The sequence below is a fragment of the Notechis scutatus genome, chromosome 1, assembly GCF_049901735.1.
Source record: "Notechis scutatus isolate UNSWTSFEM ecotype Mainland chromosome 1, rNotScu1.2, whole genome shotgun sequence".
Taxonomy (NCBI): Eukaryota; Metazoa; Chordata; class Lepidosauria; order Squamata; family Elapidae; genus Notechis; species Notechis scutatus.
In genome coordinates this window covers 4,794,397-4,818,580 of record NC_142009.1, presented here as the reverse complement: position 1 = coordinate 4,818,580, position 24,184 = coordinate 4,794,397, and the positions used below count along the sequence as shown (strand labels likewise).

Below are 24,184 nucleotides of genomic sequence, written 5' to 3'. Positions count from 1 at the left end.
CGGTCCTAAGTCAATTTTTTCCAGGGGCGTCGTAACTCTGAACGGTCACTAAATGGACTGTTGTAAGTTGAGGTGTCAACTAAACAATGCTCCTTTGGTCTTTTTAGCTGCCAGCAGAAAGGGAGTGAGGGATGCAGTGCATTCCTTACATGCTTCAGATAATTGCTAGGCAGCCGAAGCTGTTGGCCCGCAAGATTATTACTGGAGAGCATGATTGATGACTCTTGGCTATGGATGTGTCCCATTGGAGAATATACGTCCAAGGGGGTGGGGGAGAAGACCAGAGTCAAGGGGGAAATGAATGATGGGTCTTAGAGTCGGCTGCACCTAGGTAACGCCGACATGGTCACTCCTAATAAATCATTTATTTTTTTACTCTGAAAGATGCGGCTAGAGACTTATGATTTGAATGGGGGGGTGGTTTGTCGGAGCCCTGACACAAGGATTAACTTATCCTCCTTAATTGACATCCTGAGTATGGAAACCAATTGCTAGGGACTTTCTGGATGGGAACAAGGACGTCATCCAATGTACCTTGGCCAATTCTGCTTCTTTTTCCGTCGCTATAAAGAGGACATCCCGATTTTTGTAGCAGCTGAGCGGAGCGTCCCAGATGGAAATGTACTTCCGGAAAACGTTCACGGTCTCAAGGACGAGGAAGTGACAACCTGTGTGAGAAACACAAACCAGCGGGGTGAAATCCAACACCTGCCTTTTGTCTTCTTGCCTTGTTTTTCCAAAACAAGTCTGGGCAAGCCCTGGGCGTGAAACTGGCCCCAGGTGACTCCCTTCAGATGATTAGATTTATAACAGGGGTGGGGATTGCAAAATGCATAACGATTCGGAACAGATGAACAGAGTTGGAAGGGACCTTGCAGGTCATCTAGTCCAACCCCCCGCCCAAGCAGGAGACCCTACACCATTTCTGACAGAGGGCAGTCCAGTCTCTTCTTGAAAGCCTCCAGGGATGAAGCTCCCACAACTTCTGAAGGCAACTTCTGTTCTTTACAGATGAACATAAATAATTAGATTGACTTTTGTCTCAACATACGTCCACACAAAAATCATCACAACGACGGAATCCCCAATTTTAACTTCAAAAAATGCAACTATGATCTTATAAACAATTATCTCTCATCCTTTGATTGGCAATTTCTATTCACTGGATGCAACATTGTTGAAGACCATTACAACATATTCTTACTGGAAGTCAAAAGAGTCACCAAACTATAGGTACCAATAACAACTCCCAAAACCAGAAAAAACAAATTACCCACAACAATAAGGAAGCTTCAATCCAAAAAGAAATCACTGGCGGAAAAACAAACCTGGTCAGGTTGCCAACTTCAAAAGCTGATACAAAATTTATGCCACCAGATAAAGACCAAATGCACCAATTATCACATTAAACAAGAGGAAAACCTTCTATGCACCAATTCCACACGCTTTCTACAATTTTGTAAACAACAACTAAAGACTCAAGGTCCATCCCACTCCGAAAGGACCTAATGGTAAAGACTACTTTAACTATTAAAGCCATCCTTTTAACACATTCTTTGCCAGTATTTGTAAACAGCAATGGATCATGAACTTCTAAGACATGCAATCTTTACATATCGAACAGTAGCACGTTGAAAAGCACTTCTAAAACCATCTCATCTTTGGACCGGAAATATGCCTTCTTAAAAAGCTATCCACTGCCATGCCGTCTAAGCATAATCTTACTTCCAGGACCATCCCAAAACTCTTCCCCATCTTCAAAAGGAGACCCAAGCCTAGTTGAAAATTACAGACCAATCTCTTTATGCTGCGTCACCTGTAAAGTCATGGAATCAATTATTAACCAATCCATCATCCTCCACTTAGAGACAAACAACCTACTCTCCAATAAACAATTTGGTTTCAGAAAAAAACTATCCTGTAATCTGCAACTCTTACACTGCAAAAACATATGGACGACCCCAACAACTCGATCAGCTCGGTGAGCTTTCCCCAGAAAAGCTCACGAGCAAATGCGGCATAGACGCAATCCGGTACACTACACAATCGACAGGCAAAGCAATGCAATCTACATAGACTTCTGTAAAGCCTTTGATTCAGTGGTACACGACAAACTACTCCTAAAACTAAAATCTTATGGTATTTCTGGACAACTGCATAACTGGATAGAAGCATTCCTGTCAAACAGAAAACAAATGGTCAAAATTGGGAGCGTCCTATCAAATCTGTACCTGTCAATAGTGGTGTTCCCCAAGGCAGTGTTCTAGGACCAACTCTCTTCATACTCTACATAAATGACCTCTGTGGTCATATTAAGAGCAACTGTGTCCTCTTCGCTGATGATGTAAAGCTGTTCAACACCACAGACAATACTGCTACCCTACAAAAAGATCTTGACTATGTATCAGAGTGGTCAAACAAATGGCAACTTCAAATCTCAACAAATAAATGCTCTGTCCTACATATTGGCAAAAAAAATCAGAAAATAAAATACAGGCTGAATAGTCAAGACCTTGTTGACAATCCAAACTCTGTCAAGGATCTTGGAGTACTCATCTCTAATGACCTAAGTGCTAGAGCCCACTGTAACTACATAGCCAAAAAGGCATTAAGAGTTGTTAACCTAATCCTAGATAGCTTTTTCTCTGGTAATATTACACTACTAACTAGAGCATACAAAACATTTGCTAGACCAATACTTGAATACAGCTCATCAGTCTGGAACCCACATTACGTATCTGATATTAACACAGTTGAGAAAGTCCAGAAATATTTCACAAGAAGAGTTCTCCACTCCTCCACTCGTTGTAGAATACCTTATGCCACCAGACTCGAAATTCTAGACCTAGAAAACCTAGAACTATGCCACCTTCGGTCCGATCTAAGTATAGTATATAACATCATACATTGCAATGACTTATCTGTCAACGAATACTTCAGCTTCAACCATAATAACACAAGAGCAAACAATAGATACAAACTCAAGGTTAATTGCATCAAACTTGATTGCAGGAAATATAACTTCAGCCACAGAGTGGTCAGTGTCTGGAATCCTCTACCTGACTCTGTGGTTTCTTCCCCAAACCCCAAAAACTTTAACCTTAGACTGTCTACTACTATTGACCTCACCCCTTTCCTAAGAGGTCTGTAGGGGCGTGCATAAGCACACCGATGTGCCTACCGTCCCTGTCCTATTGATTCTTTTATTTTTCTTATATGTATCCATTTCATGTATTCATAACTATGTTTATACTTATACCTATTATCTTGTAAGCAATTAACCTAAACAAACAAACAAACAAACAAACAAACAAACAAATAAATAATTAACAGCACTGGAAAGGACCTTGTAGGTCATCTAGTCCAACCCCCCGCCCAAGCAGGTGACCCTACACCATTTCTGACAGATGACAGTCCAGTCTCTTCTTGAAAGCCTCCAGGGATGAAGCTCCCACAACTTCTGAAGGCAACTTCTGTTCCATCGGTGGATTGTTCTCACTGTCAGAAAATTCCTCCTTATTTCCAGGTTGAATATCTCCTTGGTCAGTTTCCATCCTTTATTCCTTGTCTGGCCTTCAGGTGCTTTGGAGAATAACTTGACCCCCTCCTCCTCTCTGTGGCAGCCCTTCAAGTATTGGAAGATGCTCTCCTGTCTCCCCTAGTCCTTCTCTTCCCCAGACTAGCCAGGCCCAGTTCCTGCAACCGTTCATCGTATGTTTTAGCTCCCAGTCCCCTCATCATCCTGGTTGCTCTTCTCTGCCCTCTTTCTAGAGTCTCAACATCTTTTTTATAGTGTGGTGACCAAAACTGGATGCAGGACTCTAGGTGTGGCCTTACTAAGGCTTTATAGAGTGGTATTAGTACCTCCCTTGATCTCGATTGTATCCCTCTGTTAATGCAATTTAGGATTGCATTGGCTTTTTTGGCTGCTGCTGCACACGGCTGGCTCCTATTTAGCTGGTTGTCCACTAAGACTCCAAGATCCCCCTCACAGCTACTGCTATGGAGCCTGGTTTCACCCAGTCTATAGGTGTACTTTTGGTTTTCTTGACTAAGTTTGGGACTTTACTTTTCTGTATAATGAATTTCATTTTTTTAGATACGGCCCAGGATTCAAGTCTGTCAAGATCCATCTGTGTCACCAGTTTTGATGAACTGGCTAGAATGGGGTAGTCCTTCCTTCCTTCCTTCCTTCCTTCCTCCCTCCTTCCTTTCCTTCCTTCCTTCCTTCCCTCCCTCCCTCCCATCCACCCTCCTTCCTTCCTCCTTCTCTCTCATTTCCTTCTTCCATCCTTCTTTCCTTGTTTTTTCTTTCTTTCTTTTTCTCTTTTTTTCTCTCATTAATTTGTGTTCATTTTTATGTCCTTTTTAATTTATTTTTGTAACAAAAAGTATATATGCATGAAAAGAAAACTGTCCAATTTATATATCTCCTCCTTCTCAGAAGTTAAGCCCAACTGAAGGCTAAGGCTCTCAAGGTCGAAAAATAAGCAACCAAGAGATAAAAGGAAAACAATTTTTTCTCCGGCAGCCCCAAAGGCTCACTGAGAAGGCAGACTTTGTCCTGTGGCTGAAATCCAGCAGAGAGACGTGCCGCTACTGGAAAATTACTGGAAAATGTAAATCATCATATCATCAACCGGAAAAGCCAACTGATGGTACCACCCAACTTAGGAGGCTGATTTTTAAACAGGGTTTTTTTTTTTCCTGATTTCTCTCCTTGCAACTTTGCACTGATTTAAACAAAAAATAAATAAGAAGAAAGACCTTTTGTCCTTCTAGGTCAGGAGTATCAAACTCTGGCAACTTTAAAACTTGTGGACTTCAATTCCCAGAATTTCCTACTCCTCTTAAAGGCATGGATGGCTGGGGAATTCTGGGAGTCGGAGTCCTTAAAGTTGCCAAATGACGTAGATATTTAGATCGATACCCGTGCTTCGCTACGAAACTATGTGGTCGGGCTTAGTGTTTGGGGAGGAAAATAAGGGGAAAAAAAATCTGCCTCTGCCTACCAGCATCCGTCGGTATTCATCTGGCTAGGGTCCTGTCAGTGTGTGACAGTTGAGGGCTGTTTGGAAACTGAAAGTATATTTGCTGCGTGAGCAAGGAGACAGCAAGGAGTCTGGGCGTGGCTTAGCTCAACTGCTCTGTACTAAAGTTGGTTGCTGCTCTGAAACTGAAACGGAAACTCCTCTGCCTGTGTTTTGCTTTTGGAAGAGATTTCTTTTCAGGTGGGAAGGGGGAGTAGAACTCCTTAGCATCAGAGCATGTTAATAATAATAATATAGGGAATACTCTAAAATGCTCTGAGGATCATTTTGAAAAATCCTTTCTTAGTGAGCACCTAGAAGCCAAGAGGAACATATGGGCCAAATTTCAAGTTTGTAGGCTTTACGGTTCTGGAGATTTTGTGATGATGCGTGAGTGGTCTTTCACTTTTATAGATAGATAGATAGATAGATAGATAGATAGATAGATAGATAGATAGATAGATAGATAGATAGATAGATAGATAGATAGATAGATAGATAGATAGATAGATAGATAGATAGAGAGAGAGAGAGAGAGATAGATAGATAGATAGATAGATAGATAGATAGATAGATAGATAGATAGATAAGATAGATTTCTTTGATGTATAACTTTTGGGTCCCTTTAGTTGTGGGGTATGTTACTTCCTTTCCCTTTATGCTTAATTTGAATGTTAATGTTTGAGGTTGAAATTTAATAAAGACTATAAAAAAAAGGAAAAAGAAAAAAAATATGCACCAGGCTGTTCTTGCAGAATTGTGTCAGGCCGGGGATTTGTCCTTGGGACAAATGGCCAGAGGGGAGTTTCCAGACTGATAAGAAGAATGAAAACCAAGTGTTATCAGGAACACGGCAAGGACATTTTGCAAAGGGGAAGGTTAACAGGAGAACCAAAGCAGACTGCAAATATTTACAGGGTTTTTGCTGTTTTGTTTTGTTTTAATATGGAAGATGCTGGAACTGTCCTCTGCTAACGCTGTGGGTGCACAGAAGAACACAGAATCCCAAGGCTGGCTAATTTAACAAAAACAACAGTATTATTAGAATTGCGTAACCTGTTAAATGTAAATATGATGAATACTGTATTTGTATCAAAATGTGACTAGGAAGGGGGATTTTTTAAAAAAATATAATAGTGGCATATTTAGAAATTAAAAAGGGGATGAACAATGGAAAACTATAATTTAATATAAATTGGTGAATTGTTAAGAGACAATATAATCTGGTGAACACTGCAAGTATGATTATTAATATATAATTGGTAGTAAAAGGAGTGAGATTAAGAATATAGAGATGGACCCCAAAATAACATATTGCAATGTTGAATTATCAAGATTAATTTAACAAAATACATGCATCGATGTCAAATTTTAAAAGATTGTCAACTATATTAAACAAGAGGAATATTGTCATATTTGTATCAAAATATAAGACAAAATGGAACCATACTGTTCACACAATAATATTTTTGTTGTAATAAACAATTAAAAAATTATTACGAAAAAAAAAGAATCCCAAGGCTGGAAGGGACCTCAAAGGTCATCTATTCTAGCTCAAACAAAGGGAATAGTTTGAAGGGAAAGGAAACAAGCTTCAGGCTGATTTTCAAGGAGAATTTCCAGATGGGCAGAGCAGCTAAGCAGTGAGATTTGTCTGCCTAGAACGGTGTTTCTCAATCTTGGAAACTTTCGGAGGAGTGGATTTCCACTCCCAGAATTCCCCAGCCACGTCACATGATCAAAATCCGGATGCTTGGTAGCTGACACATAGTTATGACGTCTGCAGCGTCTGGGGAAGCCACCTTCACTTAACAACCGGGTTAGTAACTAAACAACTGCAGCGATCCACTTAACAACTGTGGTAAAATCGGGCAAAACTCGTTTAACCAATATCTCACTTTAACAACAGAAATTTTGGGCTCAACGGAGGTCATAAGTCAAGGACCACGTGTAAAAAAGTGTGAGTGCTAAGGAGGAATGAGTTCATTTACGGTTCTTCCTTGTTAGCCAAATACATTGTTAATAAAATAATTAATTAACAAACACCAACCTTCTGGAACCTTCCTCTCTGAGTGCAAGGACCTGTGAAGCAGAAACAGGACCGAGGTTATGAACAGATATAGAAACAGTCTATATAATATACAAATGGTAATCCTTTGAGAGCTGAACGCAGTGAAATTTCATTTCAATGTGTGCTGATTAATGTACATTTAAAGTGACAATCAAGTTCTGCTCTGTTCTATTCTAATTTGTATTCTATATTCTATATTCAATTTGATTGTTATTCCATTATTATATTGTATTCTATTCAGAGGTGGTATTCAGCCGGTTCTGACCGGTTCTCTAGAACCGGTAGCGGAAATTTTGAGTAGTTGGGCGAACCGGCCAATTCCACCTCTGACTGCCCCCACCAACCCCATTTATTCTCTGCCTCCCATTGAGTCCCATCTGATCGGCTGGGGCCTTCTTTGGTTGCCCTGCACAAGAGAACGGAGCTGGAAAGCAGGTTAGTGGGGTGGGGAGGGAATTGAGATTTTGCAGTATCCTTCCCCTGCCACGCCCATCAAGCCACGCCATACTCACCAAGCCACGCCCACAGAAGCGGTAGTAAAAAATGTTGATTCTATTCTATTCTATTCTATTCTATTCTATTCTATTCTATTCTATTCTGATTCCATGATCTTATTGTGATTGATTCTACTCTTATTGTATGATTCTACTCTATTCTATTTTCTGTCCTCTTCCTTTCCTCTCCTCTCCTCTTCATTCTGTCTTGTCCCACAGCAATCTGTTCCATTCTTCAATTCTGGAGACAGATTGATGCTGGTTTAAGAGGGGTTCAAAGAGGCCATCTCTTCCATCCCCATCCCATTTTTTCCTATTCTATTTCATTCTATTCCTTTCTATCCTATCCTATTCTAATTTGCTCTGGAAGACCAGTAGGGGGCAGCCTTCTCTTAATTTTTTTTTTTTTTTTTTAGTTTTTGCCAAATCTGAACTTTACACAACAACACCCACATGTTGTGAAGAGGAGATGCCAACAGGGAACCCCCCCCCAAAAGTTACACACACCCTTCTTGCTAATGGCACGAGATTTGCCATGTTACTTCGTCTCCCAGACAAGGCCAGTGGTGGGAGTGGTGGGTCCTGGAAGCCCTTAAGTCAGTGGTGTCTAACCTTTTTGGGCTCCTGTGCCAAGAATTGTGCCCGTGCCAGCACCCAGAAAGCAATGCACGCCCCCCCACGTCCCCTACGCATGCGCATGTAATCCCCACCCTGCCATCCCCCACCGCCCCTTACCTGAACTGCGCCTTACAGCTGATTTTCGGCCAGTTTGAGGCCTTTTTCAGCCTCCCAGAGGCTTGAGGAAGGCTTCTGCAGGCCGAAAACTAGGCCTGTTTCGTCACTTCCAGTATTTCCGGTAAAACACGGTGATGAAACGCAGCTAGTTTTCGGCCTGCAAAGCCTGCAGAAGCCTGCACAAGCCTTCCTGAAGCCTCTGGGAGGCCGAAAAAGGCCTCAAACTGTCCAAATATCATCTGTGAATAGCGCGCATGCGCAGTGAGGTAAGTGTGCCTGCAGCTCGCGTGCCAGCACAAATGGCTCTGCGTGCCACCTGTGGCATGCGTGCCATAGGTTCGCCATCACGGCCCTAAGTCTTTCACTTCCACCCGTTCCTTTAGTGACTGTTCAAAGTTGTGACGGCACCAGAAAAAAGTGACTTTATGACCGCGTTTCAGCCCATGACGCATGGCAGGTGATTAAAATTTGGATGCTACATGACTCCCCTTTTGCGATGTTCTGATGAGCAAATGGGGAAGCCAGGTTCGCTTAACAACCATGTGACTGACTCACGTGATTCACTTAATGACTGTGGCAAAAAAGGTGGTAAAGCAGGGCAAAATCCACCAAACAACCGTCTTGCTTAGAAATGCACAGAAATGTGGGGCTCCACGGCGGTCACAAGTCGAGGACCACCGGTCCCGTTTGCTCAGCAGCGTTGCAACTTGAAACAGCCACTAAACAAGCAGTTGCAATCCGAGGACCGTCTGTAGAGCAGGGATAGCGAACCTGTTTGTTGTGGTGTGCCAAAAGTGCATATGCGCAAAAGTGCATATGCAATGCAATGGCCCCGCCCCCTCTGCACCCTGCCCCGCCCCCTTACCTGCACTGCACATGCGCACAGTTCCCAGCTGACTTTCGGCCCGTTTGAGGCCATTTTCGCCCTCCCGGAGGCTTGAGGGGAGCCTCTGCAGCCTCGGGAGGCCAAAAAACTGGCCCGTTTTGGCACTTCCGGTATTTCCAGAAGGCTGGTTTTTCGGCTTCCTGAGGCGAAAATGGCCTCAAACGGGCCGAAAATCAGCTGGGAGTTGTGTGTATGCGCAGTGCAGGTAAGTTTCGGGCTCGCATGCCCGCACAAATGGCTGTGTGCCACCTGTGGCACGTGTGCCATAGGTTCGCCATCACAGCTGTAGAGAAATGCAATCAACCCATCACGTCAAACCAGCATGACCCGCTGAGCGAAATTTTTTCCTTCTCTTGCAAGGTTGCAGATGATGGCTGAATGCCAACATTTTTTTTCATGTAATTCTGGCCATTTTGTTTTTGATAAAATCTGTACCTGACCCAGGTGTTCCTGGGCTCCAGGACAACCGATAGGGGACGCATAAGCTTGATTTAATGGACGGGGAATGGGGCAGACTCTGTACCTGACCGCAGCATAAACTGATCGGTGATTTAGGTGTCCGCTCACACCTTCGGCGTCGAAAGTTACAACCTGGGTGGAAAAGAACCAGAGAAAGCAATTGTGTGACTCAAGGGGAAGAAGGTGTTTTCCACCAGAAAGGTGGCGTGGGAATTTCTGAGGCAGCAAAAATGAATCAAAACTTACTTGGGAAGGGAGGGAGGGAAGGAGCGAAGGAAGGAGGAGAAGGGGAAAAGAAGGAAGAGAAGGGAAAGGAAGGAAGGAGGGAGGAAAGAAAGGAAGGAGAAGAGAAAGGAAGGAAGGAAGAGAAGGAAAAGGAAGGAGGGAGGGAAGGAAGGAAAAGGAAGGAAAAGGAGGGAGGGAGGAAGGGAAGGAAGAAAGAAGGGAAGGAGGGAGGAAAGGAAGGAGAAGGGAAAGGAAGGGAGGAGGGAGGGAGGGAAGGAAAGAGGGAAGAAAGGAAAGAGGCGAAGGGAAAGGAAAGAAGGAGGGAAGGAAGGAAGGAAGGGAGTGAAGAGGACAGAGGAGTGTAGAAAGGGAGGGAGGGAGAGAGAAGGAAAGAAAGAAGGGAGGGAGAGGGAGTTGAGGGGAGGAGACTGGTATGGGGTTCTGTTGTTCTGTTGTTCTGTCACTAAACCAGAGATGGCTGCATTCAATGTACATGGAGAAATTTCCGGCAGAAAAATATACAACCAACCATATTTTGGGCTTTCACAACTTTGATGGGCCTTATTTTTAGGCAGGAGGAGGAACCTGAGCTGCCCAAAAAAGTCAACACCAGGCAGCGTTGAACAGCTTGGTCTTCGAAGTTCACCCTGGGCCAAGCCAAGGCCAGGATCTGCCAACAGAGATTTTAACGTGGATTGTTGCCCTGGCCTATAATTTCCAGGCGGAAAATAAAACCCTGGCATTTCCTAACTTCGCAGCCTCTTCGCCCTTGGAGATTTGCAGAAATGGTGGCACGGCTGAAAAATAACATTGATCATAAAATATTAGGCTGTCAAGCAAAGAAAAGTTGGAGTCAATGAGAAATACTTAAAAATATTAAATTACCAAATCGATTTGGTGGGTTTTGATGTGTGAGAAGATCAGCTCTGCGAGGAGAGGAATGTCCCACTTGGCAGACGGATGGTCTGGAAGCTTCCTAGACATGAATAAAAGGAGGGAGGGAGGGAGGGAAAGAGGGAAGGAAGGAAGGAAGGAAGGAGGGAAGGAAGGAAGGAGGAGGAAGGGAAGGAAGGAACGAGGGAGGGAAGGTGGGAGGGAAGGAAGGAAGGAGGGAGGGAGGGAGGGAGGGAGGGAGGAAGGAAAGAAAGAAAAAAGAAAGAAAGAAAAAGAAAGAAAGAAAGAAAGAAAGAAAGAAAAGGAAGGAAGGAATAAAGGTGGGAAGGAGGGAGGAAGAATGAAGGAAGCAGGAAGGAGGGGAGAGGTGGGTGGGAGGGAGGAGAAGGAAGGAGGGAGGGAGAGAAGGAAGAAAGGAAGGAGGGAGAGAGGGGAGGAAGGAGGAAAGAAAGAAGGAAGGGAAGGAAGGAAAGAGGGAGGGAAGGTGGGAGGAAAGAAGGAAAGGAAGGAGGGAGGGAGGGAGGGAGGGAGGGAGGGAAGAAAGAAAGAAAGAAAGAAAGAAAGGAATAAAGGTGGGAGGGAAGGAGGGAATGAAGGCAAGAAGGAGGGAGAGAGGGAGGAGAGGAAGGACGGAGGGAGAGAAGGAAGAAAGGAAGGAGGGAGGGAGGGGAGGAAGGAAGGAAGGAGGGGAAGAAGAAAGGAAGGAAAGAAAAACAAACAAAAATGAAATTCAACTGCTAATAACAAACCATACAATCAACACACGGCCTTCAAAGACCCGAAGGATTCTCCAGTAGAAATTCAAGTGAATTTATTCTGTTGCCCCGAAGGGAAGGACCAGAATCGGGATTAAAAACCACAAGGAGAGAATTTCAATAGACGAGAATATTTGTAGCTCGGGGTTGAACTGTGGGATCCTTGATGCTCTCTGAACTTGGTGGGGTTTTTCTGCAGACGTTTCATTACCCAAATACGTAACTTCATCAGTGCTAGATGGGAGTGGGGTCTGTGAGAAGAGGAGAGGAGGAGGAGGAGAGCTGTGAAGTCCTTGATACTCTCCGAACTTGCTATTTTTCTTGCTGACTTTTCAAGACCCAACTAGGGAACATCATCAGTGCTAGAAAAGAGTGAACTTTGTTCTCTCTTTATATACGGGTGGTTGGCCTCGTCAGTTAAGGGGGAAGCCAGATTCACTTAACAACCACGTGATTCACTTAACAACTGCTATTATTTGCTTAGCCACTCTGGCATCAAAAACAACATGGGGCAAAACTCACTTAATCATTATTATCTTGCTTTAACAAGAGACGTTTTGCGCTCCATTGTGGTTGTACACCGAGGACTGCAAGTTCTTGTTCCTCAGGACAATGGCATACAGATCTCTTAAAATCCACCGGGGGCCACCAGATCTGGGCGGAAGAGCAGGGCAATTATTATTTTGACTGTCCCAAATCCTGCTGATCTGCCATTTAAAAATTCTGGATTGAAAGCAAAAGCAACGTATAGATTTTAAAGCCAGAAATATTTTTCTTAGGTCTTTTGTCAGAAAAAATACAAAAAAGGGAATGTATATTTAATATATGTTTTGACAGCAGCAAGAATTGCATTTGCGCGACATTGTAAAAATGTGGAAACTCCACCAGATGAAAACATAATTTACATATAGATGAACACAATTATACACAATTATTTATATCCAGACGAACACAATACAGAAGCCTGATGATGGCAGATGAGATTCTGCCGAAACGTTGCTACAACTTGAAAAGCACAACTATAATGACGTGGGAAAATACCCAAATAAATATAAATATAAATATAAATAAATATAAATATAAATATAAATATAAATATAAATATAAATATAAATATAAATATAAATAATATAGTCTGACTCACAGATGAACACTATACAGAAGCCTGATGATGGCAGATGAGATTCTGCCGAAACGTTGCTACAACTTTAAAAGCACAACTATAATGACGTGGGAAAATACCCAAACAAATATAAATATAAATATAAATATAAATATAAATATAAATATAAATATAAATATAAATATAAATATAAATATAAATATAAATATAAATATAAATAATATAAATATATATTTTTAAAGTTGCTACAACTTTAAAAGCACAACTACAATGACGTGGGAAAATACCCGAACAAAGCTGAATGCCATACATACATACATACATACATACATACATACATATATATTAGAGTGTGGAAATGGATAGGTTAACTTCAAAGATAAAGATAAAGAAGATATAGAATTTTTTTTTTAACTTGGGATTTGTTTTACCAATAGTGAGATAATAAAAGTAGAAATTAGAAGTGGGAAGAATATTACTATCTATCTTCTATCTATATAAAAGCGAAATGCCACTCACGCATCATCACAAAATCTCCAGAACTGTAAAGCCTACAAATGTGATCCTCTTAGCTTCTAAGTGCTCACTTAAGAGAGGATTCTTCTAAATGACCCTCAGAGCATTAGTATTTTCTATATTATTATTAACACGCTCTGATGCTAAGGAGTTCTACTCCTCCTCCCCACCTGGAAAGAAATCTCTTCCAAATGCAAAACACAAGCAGAGGAGAGGAGTCTCAGTTTTACTTTCACAGCACCAAGTAGCTTTAGTACAGAACAGTTGAGCTAAGCCACGCCCAGGCTCCTTGCTCTGTCCTCCTTGCTCACACAGCAAATACTCTTTCAGTTTCCAAACAGCCCTCAACTCTCTCACACACCGACAGGACGCTAGCCAGATGAACACTGATGGATGCCAGGGTTGGCTTCATACAGGGCAGTGCCAGTATGTCGCCTCTAATCAATCCTTTGAAGTTTTTTGAAGTTTGGCTCGAGAATCATGATTTAATTAGGGCAATTGCTGGAATCCTGACAATCCTGAGGGAATGGAGATTTTACAGTATCCTTTGCCTACCACGCCCAGGAGTGGGAGTGAAAGTCCACCCCTCTTAAAGCAGTCTGGCTGGGGGATTCTGGGAGTGGAAGTCCATCCCTCTTAAAGCCTTCTGGCTGGGGGATTCTGGGAGTGGAAGTCCACCCCTCTTAAAGCAGGCTGGCTGGGGGATTCTGGGAGTGGACGTCCACCCTCTTAAAGCAGTCTGGCTGGTGAATTCTGGGAATGGAAGTTCACCCCTCTTAAAGCATCCTGGCTGGGGGATTCTGGGAGTGGAAGTCCACCCCTCTTAAAGCAGGAAGGCTGGGGATTCTGGGAGTGGAAGTCCTCCCCTCTTAAAGCAGGATGGCTGGTGAATTCTGGGAATGGAAGTTCACCCCTCTTAAAGCATCCTGGCTGGGGATTCTGGGAGTGGAAGTCCACCCCTCTTAAAGCATGCAAGTTGGGGGATTCTGGGAGTGGAAGTCCACCCTCTTAAAGCAGGATGGCTGGGGGATTCTGGGAGTGGAAGTCCTCCCCTCTTAAAGCATGGCTGGCTGGGGGATTCTGGGAGTGGAAGTCCTCCCCTTAAAGCAAGCTGGCTAGGGGATTCTGGGAGTGGAAGTCCTCCTCTTAAAGCATGCAGGCTGGGGGATTCTGGGAGTGGAAGTCCTCCTCTTAAAGCAGGCTGGCTGGGGATTCTGGGAGTGGAAGTCCTCCCTCTTAAAGCAGGCTGGCTGGGGGATTCTGGGAGTGGAAGTCCTCCCCTCTTAAAGCATGGCTGGCTGGGGGATTCTGGGAGTGGAAGTCCTCCCCTCTTAAAGCAGGCTGGCTGGGAAATTCTGGGAGAGAAGCCCACCCCTCTTAAAGCATGCAAGCTGGGGGATTCTGGGAGTGGAAGTCCACCCCTCTTAAAGCATGCTGGCTGGGGGATTCTGGGAGAGGAAGTCCACCCCTCTTAAAGCATCCTGGCTGGGGAATTCTGGGAGAGGAAGCCCACCCTCTTAAAGCATGCAAGCTGGGGATTCTGGGAATGGAAGTCCACCCCTCTTAAAGCATGCTGGCTGGGGGATTCTGGGAGAGGAAGTCCTCCTCTTAAAGCATGCTGTCTAGGGGATTCTGGGAGTGGAAGTCCTCCCCTCTCAAAGAAGTCTGGCTGGGGGATTCTGGGAGTGGAAGTCCTCCCCTCTTAAAGCAGTCTGGCTGGGGGATTCTGGGAGTGGAAGTCCTCCCCTCTTAAAGCAGTCTGGCTGGGGATTCTGGGAGTGGAAGTCCACCCCTCTTAAAGCATGCTGGCTGGGGGATTCTGGGAGAGGAAGTCCACCCCTCTTAAAGCATCCTGGCTGGGGAATTCTGGGAGAGGAAGCCCACCCTCTTAAAGCATGCAAGCTGGGGGATTCTGGGAGTGGAAGTCCTCCCCTCTTAAAGCATGCTGGCTGGGGGATTCTGGGAGAGGAAGTCCTCCCCTCTTAAAGCATGCTGTCTAGGGGATTCTGGGAGTGGAAGTCCTCCCCTCTCAAAGAAGTCTGGCTGGGGATTCTGGGAGTGGAAGTCCTCCCCTCTTAAAGCAGTCTGGCTGGGGGATTCTGGGAGAGGAAGTCCACCCTCTTAAAGCAGTCTGGCTGGGGGATTCTGGGAGTGGAAGTCCTCCCTCTTAAAGCAGTCTGGCTGGGGGATTCTGGGAGTGGAAGTCCTCCCCTCTTAAAGCAGTCTGGCTGGGGGATTCTGGGAGTGGAAGTCCATCCCTCTTAAAGCCTTCTGGCTGGGGGATTCTGGGAGTGGAAGTCCACCCTCTTAAAGCAGGCTGGCTGGGGATTCTGGGAGTGGACGTCCACCCCTCTTAAAGCAGTCTGGCTGGTGAATTCTGGGAATGGAAGTTCACCCTCTTAAAGCATCCTGGCTGGGGATTCTGGGAGTGGAAGTCCACCCCTCTTAAAGCAGGAAGGCTGGGGGATTCTGGGAGTGGAAGTCCTCCCCTCTTAAAGCAGGATGGCTGGTGAATTCTGGGAATGGAAGTTCACCCCTCTTAAAGCATCCTGGCTGGGGGATTCTGGGAGTGGAAGTCCACCCTCTTAAAGCATGCAAGTTGGGGATTCTGGGAGTGGAAGTCCACCCCTCTTAAAGCAGGATGGCTGGGGGATTCTGGGAGTGGAAGTCCTCCCTCTTAAAGCATGGCTGGCTGGGGATTCTGGGAGTGGAAGTCCTCCCTCTTAAAGCAAGCTGGCTAGGGGATTCTGGGAGTGGAAGTCCTCCCTCTTAAAGCATGCAGGCTGGGGGATTCTGGGAGTGGAAGTCCTCCCCTCTTAAAGCAGGCTGGCTGGGGGATTCTGGGAGTGGAAGTCCTCCCTCTTAAAGCAGGCTGGCTGGGGGATTCTGGGAGTGGAAGTCCTCCCCTCTTAAAGCATGGCTGGCTGGGGGATTCTGGGAGTGGAAGTCCTCCCCTCTTAAAGCAGGCTGGCTGGGAAATTCTGGGAGAGGAAGCCCACCCCTCTTAAAGCATGCAAGCTGGGGATTCTGGGAGTGGAAGTCCACCCTCTTAAAGCATGCTGGCTGGGGGATTCTGGGAGAGGAAGTCCACCCCTCTTAAAGCATCCTGGCTGGGGAATTCTGGGAGAGGAAGCCCACCCTCTTAAAGCATGCAAGCTGGGGATTCTGGGAATGGAAGTCCACCCCTCTTAAAGCATGCTGGCTGGGGATTCTGGGAGAGGAAGTCCTCCCTCTTAAAGCATGCTGTCTAGGGGATTCTGGGAGTGGAAGTCCTCCTCTCAAAGAAGTCTGGCTGGGGGATTCTGGGAGTGGAAGTCCTCCCCTCTTAAAGCAGTCTGGCTGGGGGATTCTGGGAGTGGAAGTCCTCCCCTCTTAAAGCAGTCTGGCTGGGGGATTCTGGGAGTGGAAGTCCACCCCTCTTAAAGCATGCTGGCTGGGGGATTCTGGGAGAGGAAGTCCACCCCTCTTAAAGCATCCTGGCTGGGGAATTCTGGGAGAGGAAGCCCACCCCTCTTAAAGCATGCAAGCTGGGGGATTCTGGGAGTGGAAGTCCTCCCCTCTTAAAGCATGCTGGCTGGGGGATTCTGGGAGAGGAAGTCCTCCCTCTTAAAGCATGCTGTCTAGGGGATTCTGGGAGTGGAAGTCCTCCCTCTCAAAGAAGTCTGGCTGGGGGATTCTGGGAGTGGAAGTCCTCCCCTCTTAAAGCAGTCTGGCTGGGGGATTCTGGGAGAGGAAGTCCACCCCTCTTAAAGCAGTCTGGCTGGGGGATTCTGGGAGTGGAAGTCCTCCCTCTTAAAGCAGTCTGGCTGGGGAATTCTGGGAATGGAAGTCCATTACTTTTAAAGCAGGCTGGCTGGGAAATTCTGGGAGAGGAAGCCCACCCCTCTTAAAGCATGCAGGCTGGGGGATTCTGGGAGTGGAAGTCCACCCCTCTTAAAGTCGCCCAGGCTGAAAAACATTTCTTCCATCCCCATGCAACTCTTCCACCCTCCCTCTCTGGCTGCCTTGGAGCATGGGTGTGCTTTCCAGCTCGCTGCAACGCAAACCTCTGGCAATCCTGGGGCTGTCCCTCCCCTTCAATGTTCTGGAATAACCCTGGATGCAGCTCGGGAATGCAATGCGCAGCACACACTGGCATACCACAGCCTTTGCACTCTGGCCCATATAAAACAAAACCGCCTTTTGAGGGGGTTGAGATCGAGTTTTTCCCCCTGCAGTTGTTTACATGAGTCACAAGAAGGGCGGAGGGGAAGGATAACCGTCGCTCTCGTGGGGGGGTCAAAACCCTCCCCCCATGTAGATATAGATTAACAGAATTGGAAGGGATCTTGTAGGTCATCTAGTCTAACCCCCCACCCAAGCAGGAGGCCCTACACCATTTCTGAGTCCGTTTCTGGCCCCCCAGAGCCTCTGGGAGACCTGTTTTTTGCCCTCCCTGAGCCTCCGCACAGCCCCTGTATTTACCTGGGATCCAAAACAGGACATATGGAAACTCCTGGGAGGGGAGGGGGTGTGTGGGCGGGGCCAGCCAGGGGTGGGATTTGCCGGTTCATTGAACCGGCCATAAAATTAGCTACTGGTTAGCTACGGGTTCGCCTGAACTGGCAGCCCACCACTGACATTGTATCACCCAGCAAGGTTCAACCAAACATATCTCAGACAAACTCTTAGGATTTGCACATAGCCCCATGGGAGTCTGACAGCAACCAATAGAATACATGTGCTTGCACAGGAACAGGAAGCTCAAATTCAAACCCCAAGAGTGGGTATAAATAACCCTCTGTCTCCAGTCCATGTGTTCAGCCACCTGCTTGATGGTTCTGCTTCATCATTAAACCATCTTTCCAATCAGTCTCCATGTTTCTATGTCTTTCTCCCCACTTGGAACTGAATCCGATGGATATTTCTTCCAACACAGATCATGGTTGTCCCCAAAATGTTTTTCCAAAATGTTTTTCCACCTGGGCTTTCTTGGGGTTTTTCTTTTCCTTTTGAAAATGTTTTCGCTTCTCATCCAAGAAGCATGAAAAAAACGGAAGAAGCTTCTTGGATGAGAAGCAAAACATTTAAAAAAAAAAAAAACAAGGTTAAGTAAGTCCAGTTGCCTTTTGGAAAAAGTGCCTTTGGGACGTTCTCCAAGCTTGGCAACGACTCGGGCGTAGAAAGAACAGCAGGGTTTCCTTGGCAGGGCTGCCTCTGTGGGAACTGGGCTAAACCACAGGATTTTTTTGAAAAATATATTTTTTCTTCCTCTAAAAACAGCCCATCTCGAAGGAGAGGGTTGCCAAACCTCAGATCTTCCAGGAATAGCTGGCAAGGAAAGTTGCTGAGATGGTTTTGTTTAATTCCCAGGTTTGGTTTTGCTTTTTTTTTGCTTTTTGGAAACTGCATTTGTGTGCTTCTGTAAATAAGGACCGTCTGGGATTTTCTTAGCCAAGAGGTGGAGGGGGACAGAGAAACTGACTTGTCCTCTGTCTGATGTTTTCCCTGCGCTGGGAAAAAAAAAAAAGCTGTTATATCAAATCCCAATTCTGGAAAAAAAAACACAGTGCTAAGAAAACCAGCATTTCATCTTGGGAAAAGAATGTTTCTAAACAAAGGAGGGTCCTGGGATTTATAATAAATCCTCGATTGATAAAAATAAGAATGTTATTAGGTGTTTCAAAATATTTCTAGCACAGGGGTGTCAAACTTGATTTTTTCCAGGGCCGGATCACCATTGTAGTTCTCGTCTGTGGGCTGGTGGTGGAGGGAGGGCGAGGGGGGCTTGGCGTGGTCCATTTTGGGCCCATTTTTGGCCACTTTGGGCGCGTTTTTCAGCCTGGTTTTCAGCTCGATTTGGGCTCGATTTTGGTTCGTTTTTCAATCTGTTTTGGCCCATTTTTCAGCCGTTTTGGCCCTGTTTTTCAGCCTGGTTTTTGGGCATTTTGGCTCATTTTTCTGCCTCTTTTTCTGCCCATTTTGGACCAGTTTTTGGCCATTTGGGCCATTTTGGGCTGTTTTTTGGCCTTTTTTGGCCCTGTTTTATAGCCGTTTTTTGGGCATCTTGGCCCATTTTTAATGCCTCCTTTTCTGCCCATTTTGGACCAGGTTTTGACCTGTTTTGGGCCTGTTTTTTTTGGCCTGTTTTGGCCCTGTTTTTTGGCTGTTTTGGGCCTGTTTTTTTGGCTGTTTTGGCCCATTTTTCAGCCTGGTTTTGGGGCATTTTGGTCCATTTTTCTGCCTCTTTTTCTGCCCATTTTGGACCAGTTTTTGGCCATTTTGGGCTCTTTTTTGGCCTGTTTTGGCCCTGTTTTTTGGCTGTTTTGACCCATTTTTCAGCCATTTGGGGCCCATTTTTGAGCCCCTTTTTAGGCATTTTGACCTGTTTTTCTACCTCTTTTTCTGCCCATTTTGGACCAGTTTTTGGCCATTTTGGGCTATTTTTTGGCCTTTTTTGGCCCTGTTTTACACCTGTTTATTGGGCATCTTGGCCCATTTTTATGCCTCCTTTTCTGCCCATTTTGGCTCGTTTTCAGTTGTTTTGGGTCTGTTTTTCTGCCTTTTTTCTGGCCATTTTGGCCCAGGTTTGGGCCATTTGGGCCTCTTTTTTATCCTGTTTTTCAGCTGTTTTGGGCCCGCTTTTTGGCTGACTCGGCCCATTTTTCAGCCATTTGGGGCCCATTTTCAGCCTGTTTTCGGCCCATTTTTCAGCCCGTTTTTGGCTAGCAGGAGTCCATGGAGGGTGAAAACGAGGCACGGGGAGCCGCAGAAGTGCTGCGGACTGGTCCTTTCCTATTTCCAGGCCGACTCCACAGGCCAAATCCGGCCCTCAGGCCTTGAGTTTGACACCCCTATTCTGGCAGAACTACCGGATTCTGTAACGGCTTTGTTCCCCATGCCATCCGTCTGGTAAACTCGCAAGAATCGTTTTTTCTCGCCATATCCATGTAATACATCCGAACTGGATTGTGTTGTTTCTCCGCACGGAAAGAAATGATCTATGGCTGTTTCTCACACTTACGACCATGGCAGCATCCCCACAGTCACATGATCAAAATTCGGACATTTGCAGCTGGCTCATATTTACGATGGAATTGCTTAACAACCGTGTTATCAGCTTAAATAATTGCAGTGATTCACTTAACAACGATGGCAAAAAGAGTCGTAAAACGGGGCACAACTCACTGAACAACTGTCTTGCTTTGCCATGGAAATGTTGGGCTCCATTGTGCCCTTAAGCTGAGGACTTCCCATAGTCATATATTGGGGATGGTGTAGTAAGGGTCAGACTTGATGATCTTTTAGGTCAGCTCTATGATTCCTTCCAGCTCTATGATTCTTACCTGTGGTCCAGGATGGTTACATGGGAAGCAGGGATCCCTAGAACGTTGCAGCTTTCGATCAGTTCCGCTTTACGTATCTCTCCCTGCTGATAATAATTCCCTGTGAATGATAGAAAAGAGATCAAAGTCACCTCTTTTGCCTCCATTTGGAATTTATTCATTTACCAATATATTTTTTTGGCACAAACATTCCCAGGAAAAAGAAAATTAAAGCCACTGAGGAGGACTCAAAAGAGGAAGAGGTTAATGAAAGAACAGAATAAGACTCCACAAGAACAGAATCTGTGCTGGAAAAGAATTGCTGCATTTTTGTTTTACTGGCTGTCAGTCTGTGCTCCATTCAAAATCCAAGAAAGAAATACTTAGACTCCATAGATTAGAGAAAAGAATTCTTTTACTGAAAAATGAAGTGGTAGCATCAAGTAGGATTCTGAATCTGAGAAATTAGGCGTGCAAATCACATATACAAAGTGATGGAATTGTTCCCACCCCCCAAAGTTCAAAAGATTCTTCCAATTAAAAGTTCTGGATATGATCATGTGGACAACTTCAGGTGGTGATGAGGCCTCTGTCAGTTGACCTTGGCATATTTTGATAAAAGTTTGCAGCTGCACAGAGAAAAGAAAGCTAAGCGAGAAATAGAAACCTAAAAGCAGGAATTTATACTCCCCCCCACTCCTCATTTACACCACACAAGAATGTAACACCTCCAGCTTTCTTCCCAGACAATCCCCCCTCCTCCCCCCGTTACTTATGGCAGCCGAAAGATGCAAAGCAATAGTAGAAAATCTTGAAGGCTGACACTGGCTAAGTTTTATCATGTATTTGTCTCCCATTTGGCGGTTTTGAGGGAGGCAGCAGAGACTTACAGGTAGTCCTCGAGTCCTCGTTTCGTGGCCGTTCGAAGTTACAGCGGTGCTGAAAAAAGTGAACCATGACCATTTTTCACACTTATGACCCCAAATTTAGATGCTTGGCAACTGGTTCATATTTATGACGGCCGCAGTGTCCCGGGGTCATATGATTCCCCCTTTGCAACCTTATGACAAGCAAAGTCAATGGGGAAGCCAGGTTCACTTAATGACCATATGACTAACTTAACAAATGCAATGATTCACTTAACAACTGTGGCAAGAAAGATCGCAACATGGCGGGAACCACTGAACAAATGTTTCACTTAGCAACATAAATGTTGGGCTCAGTTATGGTGGTACCTCGAGGACTACATGTATGCTTACTCAAAAGGTAAGTAAATTTCAAAAGACTATGAATAGAATAGAACAGAATACAATAGAATAGAATAGAATAGAATAGAATAGAATAGAATAGAACAGAATAGAATAGAATTCTTTATTGGCCGATTGGACACACAAAGAATTCATCTTGGTGCAAATGCTCACAGTGCACATAAAGGAAAAGACACATTTGTCAAGAATCATAAGGTACAACAACACTTAATAATAGTCACAGGGCACAATAAGCAATCAAATCATACTAGGAAACAGTCAATAGAAATCATAAGGATACAAGTGACAATGTTATTTAGTCACAAGTGGGAGAGGATGGGTGATAAGGAGTGATGAGAAGATTAATAGTAATAGTAGTGCAGACTTTGTAAATAGTTGAACAGTGTTGAGGGAATTATTTGCTTAGCAGAGTGATGGCTTTTGGGGAAAACTTGTCATTACAGAGCAACCTATCCCAATCAATCAATCAAAATAAAAAGAATAGAATGAGACATTGGGAACAAGACCCTGATAGCTGAAAAGAGGAAGAAAAATTTTCTATTTCTATTCTATTCTATTCTATTCTATTCTATTCTATTCTATTCTATTCTATTCTATTCTATTCTATTCTATTCTATTCTATTCTATTCTAGTCTAGTCTAGTCTTTATTCTATTCTCTATCCCGTTCCATCCAGTGGTGGGATTCAAATTTTTTTACTACCTGTTCTGTGGGCGTGGCTCAGTGGGCGTGGCAGGGTAAGGATACTGTAAAATATCTACTGAGAGGTGGTATTTGCTGGTTCTCTGAACTACCCCAAATTTCCACTCCGGTTCTCCAGAACTGGTCAGAACCTGCTGAATACCACCTCTGGTTCCATCTCATCTCATCCCATCCCATCCTATTTAAATTCTATTCCTATGTCCTTCTATTCTATTCTATTGTACCTATGACTATTATTAAGTATTGTACCTTATGATTCTTGACTCTTGATGAATGTTTCTTTTATGTACACTGAGAGCATTTGCACTAAGACAAATTCCTTGTGTGTCCAATCACACTTGGCCAATAAAGAATTTTATTCTATTCTATTCTTGATTTTTATCCTGCCTTTGAGGAATACAAGGCAATGTATCTGGCCCCCACTCCTTCACTTTTCTCCAGACCACAACCAGGCCAGGTAGGATGGTCTGATTCTGAGAGACTAGCATAGAATCCTACAGGGCTGGAAGGGATCTTGAAGGTCTTCTAGTCCAACCCATTCCTCAGGAGGAGTCTTTATATCATCCTGGTCAAAACTTTTTATTGAAAACCACCAGTGATGGAGCCCCCATTAGGAATAAGCCATATTATTGTTAAGAAAATAATGTACCAGTCATGTATATTTTATTTTATTTTTCTTCTTCAATCCATAGAAAAAGGTGTTTGAGAGTGTCACCCAAGGTTACATATTAAGATTCCACAAGTGAGGGGGACTTGCAACATCCCAGTCCTACTCTTGCATTATTAACTTTTGCTCTTTTAACAACTATGTTTGGGGAAAAATGATGTTTAGTGCAGAGCTTCCTCTCCTATTTTCTTTGTTTTCTTTTCTCTCTTTATTTAACCGACTTAAAACACGACTTAAGTGACATGGTCACATGACCAAACTTTAGGGGCTTGGCAACTGGCATGTTCTTATGACGGTCTTTTTAGGCTATATAAGCCTCTCAACGAACCAACTTCTGCTTGGTTTTTATGCCCATTTTGTAGACAGGGCAAATTGAGGCTCAGTGACGTCACATTCAATGGCGGACCTTTATTAACTCAGGCAATACACAGGCTAGAGATGGGCGGAGCTCTTGGGAAGGTCGAAGTCAGATGACGTCAGAGAGACTCCGCAATGGCGTGAGCTCGTTCAGCCCCGCGCGCAAGATGGGCATTCCGAAGCCGCGGTTGCTAGGCAACTCCGCAGCGCTCTTCTCCCCCGCCCCTTCACCTGTAGAGCCGCAGAGCAGCCACAGGCTGGCCGACTTCAAGGCGAGGATGGTGGGGGCAAAGAACATCGCTTCGTCATCAGGGTGCGCCGTCACGAAGAGGACGCGGGTGGTCTGGATGTCGCGTCGCACCGTCGCTGACGCCTCCGGGCCGTCTGAGAAAAGCGTCCGGTGGTCCGGCCGCCGCCACTTCCTCAGGCCGTGGTACCGCTGCAGCCACCAACGAGAAAGCAACGATAGCAAAAGAACGGCAAAAAGGAAAAGAAACGGGCCGTTCGTCGCCATTGAAACGCAGGAAAGAAGAAAAAAAAGAGGAAGGGACAAAGAAAGTCCGGATGGAAATCTGAACCCCAAACGAATGGTTCCGCCTCTTATTCTTTTAGAGAAAATGGTATTTTCTTGGTATTTCCAAGCTGGCTTATAAAACCGTTGCTGATTACCAAATCTAGGATAAGATACAATCTATTTTT

General features: G+C 44.8%; 1 protein-coding gene across 1 annotated transcript; it reads right to left on the bottom strand.

Annotated features, from left to right (window-relative positions):
• Positions 1-430: 430 nt before the first annotated feature.
• Positions 431-24,037, bottom strand: PIGL (phosphatidylinositol glycan anchor biosynthesis class L). The gene is made up of 6 exons (XM_087968817.1): positions 23,717-24,037; positions 20,514-20,613; positions 10,786-10,876; positions 9,740-9,807; positions 7,081-7,112; positions 431-668 (listed from the first exon to the last, which is right to left on the bottom strand). Exons 1-6 carry the CDS (start codon positions 23,997-23,999, stop codon positions 460-462), a joined length of 783 nt encoding a protein of 260 aa, XP_087824943.1. The 5' UTR covers positions 24,000-24,037; the 3' UTR covers positions 431-459.
• Positions 24,038-24,184: the final 147 nt, after the last annotated feature.

Excerpts from the sequence above, each read along its gene's own strand:
- PIGL (XM_087968817.1), bottom strand. The coding sequence starts at position 23,999 with ATGGCGACGAACGGCCCGTTTCTTTTCCTTTTTGCCGTTCTTTTGCTA. Across the intron at positions 20,614-23,716 it reads GCTGCTCTGCGGCTCTACAG|GGAATTATTATCAGCAGGGA; the intron begins GTGAAGGGGCGG and ends TATCATTCACAG. Across the intron at positions 7,113-9,739 it reads TCAGTTTATGCTGCGGTCAG|GTCCTTGCACTCAGAGAGGA; the intron begins GTACAGAGTCTG and ends TCTGCTTCACAG.